Source organism: Dendrobates tinctorius, unplaced genomic scaffold (assembly GCF_039654945.1).
Source record: "Dendrobates tinctorius isolate UK_male_01 unplaced genomic scaffold, ASM3965494v1 ptg000138l, whole genome shotgun sequence".
Classification (NCBI taxonomy): Eukaryota; Metazoa; Chordata; class Amphibia; order Anura; family Dendrobatidae; genus Dendrobates; species Dendrobates tinctorius.
Window position 1 is genome coordinate 18,114,568 of NW_027361806.1, and position 12,552 is coordinate 18,127,119.

Sequence of the window (12,552 nt, forward strand, 5' to 3'; positions counted from 1 at the left end):
CTCTTGGAAAACCGATTCTAGGAAAGACCTTTCTAATGAGATTTAAAAACAAAGTAGACTTCACACAGGAATCCTATTCCAAATGGGGTGAACTGTTGTGTTCCTTATATATTGCTCTGTAGAAAGTCAGCCCTCCCACATCAACTCCTGTGGAACTTTTTTGGACTTCGTGCGCTGCTTGACATAATACACGATTAACAATACATTAAAAGATCGATGTCTTTTATTCTTTTTCACAACGCGTTTCGAAGTATGAGCTACTTCTTCCTCAGGGGATGTATGCTATCCCCTGAGGAAGAAGTAGCTCATACTTCGAAACGCGTTGTGAAAAAGAATAAAAAAACATTGATCTTTTAATGTATTAGTAATTGTATATTATGTCAAGCAGCGCACAAAGTCCAAAAAAGTTCCACAGGAGTTAATGTTTCGGCGGTCACTTATTTGACCCATTGGACGTGCAGCAGCTGATCAATAACTTTATGCGCTATATCTCTCCTACAGCAGGTGAGTAGATTCTTAACACGTTTTTATCTTTATCATCGGATAAGACCCTCTTTACGCTCTTTCGTTCCTATAGTGCAATATATTGAGCCCTCCCACATGGACATACACATCAATGAGAAACAATGCTAAAGCTGCAGATGCTCACTTTTACAAAAATACTAAATGTGGAAGATAATTAAAGCAAAACCTGCTGAAATATGACAGTGTCCGCAATTAAGGTGAGTTTCTTGAAAGGTAGGCTCCAACCCCTCCTATCTAAGAAACTTCCTTATATTTTGCTAATATATTCAAGTCATTGCCAGTGGTCTCATAATAGTAATATCTTTGGTAATTTGTAATTGTTACATGTCCTATTCCCTGGTAGTAGTACTGTTAAAAGGCTTTTCTGCCACCTGCAGTGACACCTGGGGAAATTTACTAGTAGTGGTGTTTCATATGAGGCTTTTAATCAAAACTTCACTGGAAGAAAATGCATCAAGTTAAGATTTAAAATGAGTACATTTTACTCCAGGACTAAATTAATGAAAAAATGTGTCAAATAAATACATGCATGATTTAATAAATTAATATAATTTGATCGAAAAAGTACAACAATGTGCCACAATATAGGCACATAGCGCTTCATAAATCCCCTCCTCATAGTTTCTGCAGCTTTTTTTATACAAGCAACTATCAAGTGTCGCTTACTTTTAAATTATGTAGTTGTCCGAAGGGCTGGTTGATAAAAAAAATGGGGATAAGCATGATGCCAAAAGATGACTAGAGAGCTACATTTTATGCAGTGCCCTGTCACACCAGACTGCTCGGTTGAAGGGGTAAAAAACTCATCCCCCTTACTCCCTACAATAACTTATGAGATATACTTTATCTTACTTTGCTAAATTAATATTATGGAGTGGGATACAAAAAGAAGACTGAAAGGAACTTGGGACCCAGAAAAATAAGGGTTATGGGCCCCTTTCCTCCATACAATTTCTAATCTTTGTGATGGAGAGGAAATAAGGAAAGAGTTCAGCCAAAGACTAAAACTTAGTAAGAAAATGGGGAAGCCATTTTTATATGGATATATTGTTTGTAACCCTTTCTGCACCTTCTAAAATGTGTGGATTAAAATAAGTAAATGACCTAATGTTTCCATTAAAGGGATTGTGTCAATAAGCTTTTATATAAAGAACAGAGGTATTGCTGTATAGGTGCTTGTCTTCCAATAAGAATGATACGTTTTTTTGTAGAGATCTGATGTGATGTGTTAGTCATGAGAAATCTAGTGTAGAAAGCCATATGCAAATCAGGGTACAGGTGCACTGGGGGGGTGTCAATGCACTTAGAAGAAGCAGTTTAAGTATATTTATACTCCCTCCCCAGTGCACTTTGAACATGTCTTCTACTCTAGTCAAGCAGCTACATTAGCTACACTAGGCTCTTGCAAAAGAATTTAAAGGGTTATTCTGAAAAAAATAATGATTCCCTATCCACAGGTCAGAATATGTCATTACATGTCAGCTGTGGTGGCAACAGTGCATGAGTAGAGAAGTGGGGTGTACGAGGCCAGGCATCATCTGTGCCCTGCACTTGTGCCACTACAGTGTGTAAATGTGTAGATTTATCTTTGGAATACCATTATAATGTTAGAAAATGTCTTGACCTGTTTCAAAGGATCCTTAAAAGTTTCTATAATGAAGTCCAGTGAAAAAGCTGGCATAGCAAAGAGGAGACAAAGGGTAATTTAACTTTTCTAGCGTTAGCAATTGAGAGGGTCACAACATCTGGTTCACCACTGGTCAGACATTGATGACTTATTCTAGTATTATGTCATCAATATATTAACTGAGACAACCACTAGATATCTAGAAAGGTGGAGCAGCTAGCCACGTCCTCCATAGCAGCACTAATTTCTTCCTTTTGAACTCTTTCCATTTAATGTCTGTCAACATTATAGGCTGCAAATTATGTTGAAGTTTCTGGTCTACAGGATACATCCCAAATAAACCTCTGGTTAGTGGTGATCTCATCAGGTTATGACCTGTGGCAAGAAAATATTTCAGTACAGTAAGGCTAAGTTATTAATTTGGAATGTGAACAAGCGCATCCATGAAGCCGCACTTGGGGCCCGTTACGTCTGTAGTGGACGGAAGTGACTGATACGCAGAGTTCAGGGCTCGTAGGGATGAAGGTCTCCCAACCTCTCTGCCAGGATGGGCTGATTCAGAGCAGGAGTCTATGTATGACCAGATGTTGGCTAAAATGGCTGCTAGATTGATACTTTCTCATAAACTAAAGGCAACAGGTCTAGTGAACTGAAATCATTTCATTCCTACATATCCCATTAGGGTATGTGGACACAGCGTGTTTTTCAGGTGCTGGACTACTGTCAACGGCTTAAAGGTCTCTTTTCTTTGTGACGTGCTCTCCACTTGAGATCTCATGCGGGTGATATCATTGCCAGGAGCAGCACAAGCGCGATAAGTTCCTGATGATGTTGCGCGAGCAGGACGATAGATCTGCGCACGTGCCACCCCCGGGAATAATAGTGTATGCATGACATCTTGTGCATGGGAGCAGGTCAGTAAGAAGAGACGCCTGTCAATCAGAGACAGGAGGTCGGCGGCGGGTGGGGAAAGAATCAGAGGGGCTGGACAGCTGTAATTGCAGGGCAGAGCACCTTGTATGTTCAACTCATTAGCATAAAACTGGAACAGGGAATCATCTGCAGCGAAATCAAGTCTTCATAAAACAAAGATAGCTGCAGGAACCTTTCCTTGCAACCAGAAAAAATGTAAAACCTGTCCATTTATAATGACCACGGACAAGATAAAGATCCCCAATTCACATCAGGACTACAAGATCCCAGGTACTTTCATCTGCATCACATCTAATGGGGTGTACTTAATTATTTGTACTAAATGTCCAACTGGGGGTCTGTAGGTGGGGGAGACAGGGCAAAAGCTTAGAACAAGGATGAATTCTCATTGTCACACAATAAGAGAAAAAAGAATGGATCTACCTGTGGCAAAACATTTTTGTAAGCCTGATCACAGCACCATGGATATGAAATTACTGGTATTGAAAGGTAACTTCAAATCTCAGAGACAGGAGGGTCTGTGAGTACAAGCTCATGATGACCTTTGACACTCTCAATGCTGGAATGAATGTGTCGCATGGATTTATGTCTTTTTATATCAATTAAGGAATTTGCTCCTAAGACCTTGTGGGGGCATCACAACACATTAGGAGACCCCAATCAGAGGACAACAAAACATCCAAACTCCTTATCTTTGAACTGGTCCAATATTTATGTTTCTCCCTCTCCCACAATGATAGTTCTGCTTTGCGTCACTTGTCTTATCTATTGTGTTATTTCTGTGCTGTGTTGTGTATAAATATGTGATTCTTCAGATTTTGTATTAGTCAATGCCTGATGAAGAGACCTGAGTAGTCTCGAAAGCTTGCAATGTGTTACCATCTTTTCAGTTAGCCATGAAAAGGTATCAATCACTGAGGACTCTCAATTCTAAATATTTTTCTAAACCAAAGATAGAGATTTATTCTGCATTACATCGACCAACATGGATTAGATTATATCAGTATGGGATAAATAAACCTCTGTCAGTTCCGTTGTGCTAATGAGGTCACAGGGCGCCTTATTTTAGAGCCTTTTTTTATTATTTATATGACATGCGTGTGAATTTGTACTGTTATTCCTGATGAGAATGGCATCCTGGTATTGAAACTACAGCCCCTATATGTAATGTTGCCCACTTTTATGTTGCTGCAAAAGTTGTTTTTTTTTTCACCTATTGATTTTAATAAATGGCTTTGGTTTGCTGATCTTTCTAGTGCCTCTTTTCTGAATGATACCTTTCAATATAAAATAAGGTTTTCCGATCCGGAGAATCAGGTCAGTCCATGTGTCAGTTTTGGAAGTGCGGCTATCACTGAATCTATTGGCTATTATCACCATCTATCTTTCTATGTATCAGTATTAATCACATGTTTAGAGCAGTTTATGAACCATCCATAGCTTGAGCTGTCGGATATCATTGGCTCCATACAGTATATAGTCAGTATGTAGTCAGTATATAGTCAGTATATAGTCAGGATGTAGTCAGTATGTAGTCAGTATATAGTCAGTATGTAGTCAGTATACAGTATATAGTCAGTATGTAGTCAGTATATAGTCAGTATATAGACAGTATACAGTATATAGTCAGTATGTAGTCAGTATACAGTATATAGTCAGTATGTAGTCAGTATATAGTCAGTATATAGTCACGCCCCCTGAGGAAGGAGCCACGGCTCCGAAACGCGCGTTGGGGACTGGATCTACCACACCGCCTTCACTAGACCCGGGTAATGATGCCTTCACAGCACTTGTACTGCAATGTTTATTTTTAGCATCCGCCGTATAGGGGCTTGTCCTCTGGGCACTTATGCAACTGATGCTGCCTTAATACTGATGATGCTGTCAGGGCGCTTCTTTTGAGCATTTGCTCTGTAGATTTCTCTATTGTGCCTTGTTGGGGAATTGTGGGCAGCAGTGAGGGTTGAGCTTCTAGCCTATATACTGATGTGTTTATGATGAACTGTTTAAACCCTTATTAGGGATAGATATTGATTATCCATTGGTGTGCCCATGTTAAGCTGCCTTTAATTTCCCTACCGGGGATATATATTGATATATTGATTATTTATATAAATCCTGGGATTGTGGATACAGTGTGTTTTGATCCTTTGCACCACTGTGTACGTTTTGATATTTCTCCTCCCCATTCCATGTACTGTTGTGTCCTTTTTTATATATGTGATTTCAATAAAATTGTTAATTTTATGGATTCTCTGACTGCTTTTTTTCCTTGGTGCTATTTCATAAATTGTGCAGTTTTCCTGTTTAAGTCCCAATATATTTAATGTACTTATGTGTATGTGGAAATATGATTTTTTACACTTGTTTAGGCTAGTTTGCCCCCACATATACTATGTCTTTCTCCTGCTTATTACATTCAGTATATAGTCAGTATGTAGTCAGTATACAGTCAGTATACAGTATATAGTCAGTATGTAGTCAGTATACAGTCAGTATACAGTATATAGTCAGTATGTAGTCAGTATACAGTCAGTATACAGTATATAGTCAGTATATAGTCAGTATACAGTCAGTATACAGTATAGTCAGTATGTAGTCAGTATACAGTCAGTATACAGTATATAGTCAGTATGTAGTCAGTATACAGTCAGTATACAGTATATAGTCAGTATGTAGTCAGTATACAGTCAGTATACAGTATATAGTCAGTATGTAGTCAGTATACAGTCAGTATATAGTCAGTATGTAGTCAGTATATAGTCAGTATATAGTCAGGATGTAGTCAGTATGTAGTCAGTATGTAGTCAGGATGTAGTCAGTATGTAGTCAGTATACAGTATATAGTCAGTATGTAGTCAGTATATAGTCAGTATATAGTCAGTATGTAGTCAGTATATTGTCAGTATACAGTATATAGTCAGTATGTAGTCAGTATATAGTCAGTATATAGTAAGGATGTAGTCAGTATATAGTCAGGATGTAGTCAGTATACAGTATATAGTCAGTATACAGTCAGTATATAGTCAGTATGTAGTCAGTATATAGTCAGTATGTAGTCAGTATGTAGTCAGTATGTAGTCAGTATATAGTCAGGATGTAGTCAGGATGTAGTCAGTATATAGTCAGTATGTAGTCAGTATGTAGTCAGTATATAGTCAGGATGTAGTCAGTATATAGTCAGGATGTAGTCAGGATGTAGTCAGGATGTAGTCAGTATACAGTATATAGTCAGTATGTAGTCAGTATACAGTATATAGTCAGTATACAGTCAGTATATAGTCAGTATGTAGTCAGTATACAGTATATAGTCAGTATACAGTCAGTATATAGTCAGTATATAGTCAGTATGTAGTCAGTATGTAGTCAGTATATAGTCAGTATACAGTATATAGTCAGTATGTAGTCAGTATATAGTCAGGATGTAGTCAGTATATAGTCAGGATGTAGTCAGTATATAGTCAGGATGTAGTCAGGATGTAGTCAGTATATAGTCAGTATGTAGTCAGTATACAGTATATAGTCAGTATACAGTCAGTATATAGTCAGTATATAGTCAGTATGTAGTCAGTATACAGTATATAGTCAGTATGTAGTCAGTATATAGTCAGGATGTAGTCAGTATATAGTCAGGATGTAGTCAGGATGTAGTCAGTATATAGTCAGTATGTAGTCAGTATACAGTATATAGTCAGTATACAGTCAGTATATAGTCAGTATATAGTCAGTATGTAGTCAGTATGTAGTCAGTATATAGTCAGTATACAGTATATAGTCAGTATGTAGTCAGTATATAGTCAGGATGTAGTCAGTATATAGTCAGGATGTAGTCAGTATATAGTCAGTATGTAGTCAGTATGTAGTCAGTATGTAGTCAGTATACAGTATGTAGTCAGTATGTAGTCAGTATGTAGTCAGTATATAGTCAGTATACAGTATGTAGTCAGTATGTAGTCAGGATGTAGTCAGTATACAGTATATAGTCAGTATATGGTCAGTATGTAGTCAGTATGTAGTCAGGATATAGTCAGTATACAGTATGTAGTCAGGATGTAGTCAGGATGTAGTCAGTATACCGTATATAGTCAGTATATGGTCAGTATGTAGTCAGTATGTAGTCAGGATGTAGTCAGTATATAGTCAGTATACAGTATATAGTCAGGATGTAGTCAGTATATAGTCAGGATGTAGTCAGGATGTAGTCAGTATATAGTCAGTATGTAGTCAGTATACAGTATATAGTCAGTATACAGTCAGTATATAGTCAGTATATAGTCAGTATGTATTCAGTATGTAGTCAGGATGTAGTCAGTATGTAATACTTAGGAGGAAGAACATGAGAGCACGCAATAAGTTCCATATAGAAAAAATATAAATTTTTTATTATTATTATTAAATAGTTTACAAAAGATGAATAAAACAAGATGTGCTCATAAACAATATGGACCATAAATCCCATGTACCGACCAAATCCCCTCCAGATGGAAAACCAGGTGAGAATATACTGACGGCCTCAAATCATGTCCAGGAACTAAAGATCGCCCCAGCAAATGTAGAATCCACAAATCACAATAGCGGTAACTGGTATTACCAGTATCAATACACGCTAACAGCAGAGATCAAAGTGCTGGTGGACATGATAGATGACCATCAGAAAAAAGCCACCCCTGCTGATGTAAAATAAATAGCCATGGAGATAGAGGCTAGTAATACAAATGCCAAAAATACACTGCCAATAGTATCAAAGAGCGCTGGTAGAGGCTAGTAATACAAATGCCAAAAATACACTGCCAATAGTATCAAAGAAAGCTGGTAGTGGTACAAAGTCAAATAAATGACAACTCACCAGGGAGGGGAAACGGGGGGGGTCCAGTAGTGGGGCCTCCGACGCGCGTTTCGCGACGTCCCCCGCCGCTTTATCAAGGAGGAAAGTGAGTAGGAAGATCCCGGTAGGGCCTTCAAATAGCCCATGACCCCGGTCACATTTATATTTTTTCTATATGGAACTTATTGCGTGCTCTCATGTTCTTCCTCCTAAGTATTACATGTTATTGAGCTTGCTTTAGGGTGTTGGAGCTGGGTTGTCCCTTGTCTCCTTCATATCCCTCATTTATGGGACTTTTGTTGTTTGTAGTCAGTATGTAGTCAGTATGTAGTCAGTATGTAGTCAGTATATAGTCAGTATACAGTATATAGTCAGTATGTAGTCAGTATATAGTCAGGATGTAGTCAGTATATAGTCAGTATATAGTCAGGATGTAGTCATTATATTGTCAGTATGTAGTCAGTATGTAGTCAGTATACAGTATATAGTCAGTATATGGTCAGTATGTAGTCAGGATGTAGTCAGGATGTAGTCAGGATGTAGTCAGTATATAGTCAGTATACAGTATGTAGTCAGTATGTAGTCAGGATGTAGTCAGTATACAGTATATGGTCAGTATGTGGTCAGTATGTAGTCAGGATGTAGTCAGTATATAGTCAGTATACAGTATGTAGTCAGGATGTAGTCAGGATGTAGTCAGTATACAGTATATAGTCAGTATATGGTCAGTATACAGTATGTAGTCAGGATGTAGTCAGGATGTAGTCAGTATACAGTATATAGTCAGTATATGGTCAGTATGTAGTCAGTATGTAGTCAGGATGTAGTCAGTATGTAGTCAGTATACAGTATATAGTCAGTATATGGTCAGTATGTAGTCAGTATGTAGTCAGGATGTAGTCTGGATGTAGTCAGTATATAGTCAGTATACAGTATGTAGTCAGGATGTAGTCAGGATGTAGTCAGTATACAGTATATAGTCAGTATGTAGTCAGTATGTAGTCAGTATATAGTCAGGATGTAGTCAGTATGTAGTCAGTATATAGTCAGTATATAGTCAGGATGTAGTCAGTATGTAGTCAGTATATAGTCAGTATATAGTCAGGATGTAGTCAGGATGTAGTCAGTATATAGTCAGGATATAGTCAGGATGTAGTCAGTATACAGTATATAGTCAGTATATAGTCAGGATGTAGTCAGTATATAGTATATAGTCAGGATGTAGTCAGTATATAGTCAGTATATAGTCAGTATATAGTCAGGATGTAGTCAGGATGTAGTCAGTATATAGTCAGTATACAGTATATAGTCAGGATGTAGTCAGTATATAGTCAGTATGTAGTCAGTATGTAGTCAGTATGTAGTCAGTATATAGTCAGTATATAGTCAGTATATAGTCAGTATATAGTCAGTATGTAGTCAGTATGTAGTCAGTATGTAGTCAGTATGTAGTCAGTATATAGTCAGTATATAGTCAGTATATAGTCAGTATATAGTCAGTATGTAGTCAGTATGTAGTCAGTAGACAGTGTATAATCCCCACCATCAGGCTGAGGAGCTGTGACTAGGACAATCTGCAGCTGCTCCAAGCTCTGGAGGACGGATACTCGTCTGCAATGAGCCGGGGCTGCGGCAGGAGCTGAGGGAGAGACCCTCTATACAAGCAGAAGAAGCCCCCTAGGTGTGTGCAGAGGAGGTGGGCGGCGTGACGTCACGGAGTGTGGGGGCGGCTGGTGCGGGGGCAGGAGGGGCTGCACAGGCTGCGAGCAGGGAACGAGGCTGCCGCCGCCGCTGCTGTCACCGCTGCCCGGGCACTGTGGCTGCTGGAGACTCCCCCTGTCCCCGGGCACACATGCTCTGGACCCTGGGAGTGATGCACCTGGATGGAGGTGGCAGAGGATGAGCCCCCCCACTCTCGGCAGCTGGCATTAGGTGGTATCATGCCATGCTACTCTGGAGCTCTGCTGCAGCTTGTCCCACTCCTCTTCCTTATGGGGGGTTAGCCTGTGGATGCACCTGAAGGACACCCTGTAGACCCCCATCTACATTCCCTGAGGACCACCAGACCACTAGGAATAGCAGAGCTGCACCGGGCACTAATGGGCAATTTATCATCCCTTCAATGTGAGTATATATGTGCCGGCTCCTGGTTGGGGGGGTCTGCCCTGGTGGCACCAAGTCTGACAGCATTCACTGCAGGGCATACAGCACTCTGCACTGGGAGGTGTGAAATGGGCACTGTGGCTCCCTGGAATAAATCTGCTCTCACCCTCCTGTGTGAGGATGCACTTGTTCGGTACAGGAGGGGCTGAGGAGCTGCTGCCCAGACTTTAAGCCCGGTCTAGGGGGCAAACATTGCAATGCATGTGCCACTATGGACCCTGAGCTGTGGGGTGGGCATATAGATTTTACGTCATGTATTAATAGGGTATTGGGTCAGATAGATGGAGAAAGGAGGGGGATGAGGGATTTACCCTACTGTCACCCATGTCTTGGGGTCACACACTGAGGTGCATGCACATTATGGATTCAGATGGGTCGGGAGCAATTTGCAGTGGATTCTGTGTGTTCTCTGTATTATTTTATTACCCATCCAATATCACAATTTATCTGCTAGTAATGGGTCTTGGATGGATGGTTGGGGGATTCTATCCCTGTGCCCCCTGCCCCACTTGGGCCATTGCTGCAGACGTACCACTGTAGACTCTAATGGATAGCTTGGGGGCATTTTGAACTCCTATAATAATATTATCATCCCTCCAATATACTTATCTGACCTCTTCTGAAGAGATAGGGTTTTTGCCCAGGTTTCACTAATTTCTAAGGGGCACGAACTGCAATGTGTATACCACTATGGAATTTAATGCGTCTGGAGATATATGTGATGGTGCTAAGGGTTCTCTATAAAAATGTTATTATTATCCCTACATTAAGGTTCTGGTGGGTATATGGAAGAGGCTGCTGTCCAGGTGTCAACCATGTCTGGGGGGAGGCACACAATGCATGCACGCCTATGGGTCATGATGATTATGTATCTTGAGAGATATGTGGTGGGTACTGCATGTCCTGTAATATTATTACTACTATTATCAGTATATTATTATTATTATTATTATTATTATTATTAATATTAATAATATATGTGATCTGTTCAGATGTTACCAAGGTCTAAAGTGGCAACAGGCATTATGATGAGTGTTCTCCAATTTGCTGGACACTGTCAGATCTGTGTTATAAAGACATTTTTCTTCTAATGTATCAGATTACCAGTTAGAGGGTCTTTGACACAGGCTGCAAGAAGTGAGGGCCTACAGTCTGTGCCTCCCAGATCTTGGGCACCCTGATATTTGGTGAAATATATGCAACGGGCATTATATCTTACGGTTAATTGTCCAGTGAATGAGGAAAGTGCTGGCTATGGGATATTCGCTGTTCTCAGACTATCATGCCATACCAAGTCTTTGTGTCTGATTCTGTGTGATAATACAGTGATGTCTCACATCAGGAATGTATCTGGGCAACAGAGGCTGCAGTTCTGCCTGGAGATGGCTTTCCAGGGGGTTTGATGCTATGTGTATGGGATGGCTACAGAATGGGAGGTTCGATGAGGAGCTGTCCAGACAGTGGTGCTGAGTACAGAAGAGACTCGTGTTATATGTGCATTGCTGAGGGAAACCCCATTACATAGAGATTCTGCATACTAATCATTAATTTACCTACGGCAGCAGATGTGGCAGTGCTGTTTAATGGGGTGATCTGGGAATGAACCTCAATATCAAATCCCCTATCGGCAGAAATATTGCTTATGTCCATTCTCATACCTATATGGAGTACTACTTCTTGGATGATCTGATTCCTACATACATTTGTCTATAATGCATAGCTTCCCCAGGCAAGAAAAATATTAGTTGCCCCTATTACCCTGAGTATGAAAAGAGTTGAAAGAGTTCATGATGGCGAAGAATATCTTTTTTTTTCTTGTATAACTAAACATTTTAATAATCCTTCGCTGTGGCTCCCTGTATGGTCGACCGCAAGTGATTCCACAGCTTCATTTACAACACAGATGCTTTCAGCTACCTTATTCCCATTGGGCCCGTGCATCTATTTTTGGAATACAGATTTGGGCAATCAATGTATATGCAAAGGAGATGATCAATGCTTGGTTTCTCTGGGGCAGCAGGACTCTTAAAGATTGTGTGCATGGGAATGTAAAGTCAATTTCAGGAGTTTGGCAGTAATTTGACAAAAGCAATGTATATTGGCCTGGATGGATTAAAGATGAAGAATGCTTGTATATAATTAATAAGATGTCAGATGGTAAATACATATGTGAGCCTAAGGTGCAAATAGATGGACATGCTATAAAGAGATAGATATGACATCAAGGTTAGACTTATCATATGTGTGAGCTGTGCAGTTGCAAAAAGGCCCATTAGGTTAGGGGGCCCACTGTCACTTTAACATTAGCTCTTGACTGAGCTAATGAACAGGCAACTTGTTTAGTTAGTTAACAGGTGAATTGTTTGAGATTCTTAAAGGTGCTCTTGATGATCTATGGAAGAACAAGGGTCCCATATTATGTTCTTGCATGGGGAAATTCTATTGCATGTGTCTAGAATTTAGCTACATGTATAGATAT

General features: G+C 39.7%; 1 protein-coding gene across 9 annotated transcripts in view; it reads left to right on the forward strand.

Moving 5' to 3' along the window:
* The first annotated feature begins 9,647 nt into the window (after positions 1-9,647).
* LRRC7 (leucine rich repeat containing 7) overlaps positions 9,648-12,552 on the forward strand; it is a 445,778-nt gene continuing 442,873 nt past the window's right edge. For 7 of the 9 annotated variants that reach the window (XM_073544765.1, XM_073544773.1, XM_073544767.1 and 4 more), the window contains exon 1: positions 9,648-10,034. Coding sequence is in view for 1 of the 9 variants with exons in the window: in XM_073544768.1 (XP_073400869.1) it covers positions 10,010-10,034 (25 nt within the window). In the remaining 8 variants the exon portion in view is untranslated. The remainder of the gene's footprint in view (positions 10,035-12,552) is intronic. The other 2 variants (XM_073544772.1, XM_073544774.1) reach the window with 1 other exon arrangement.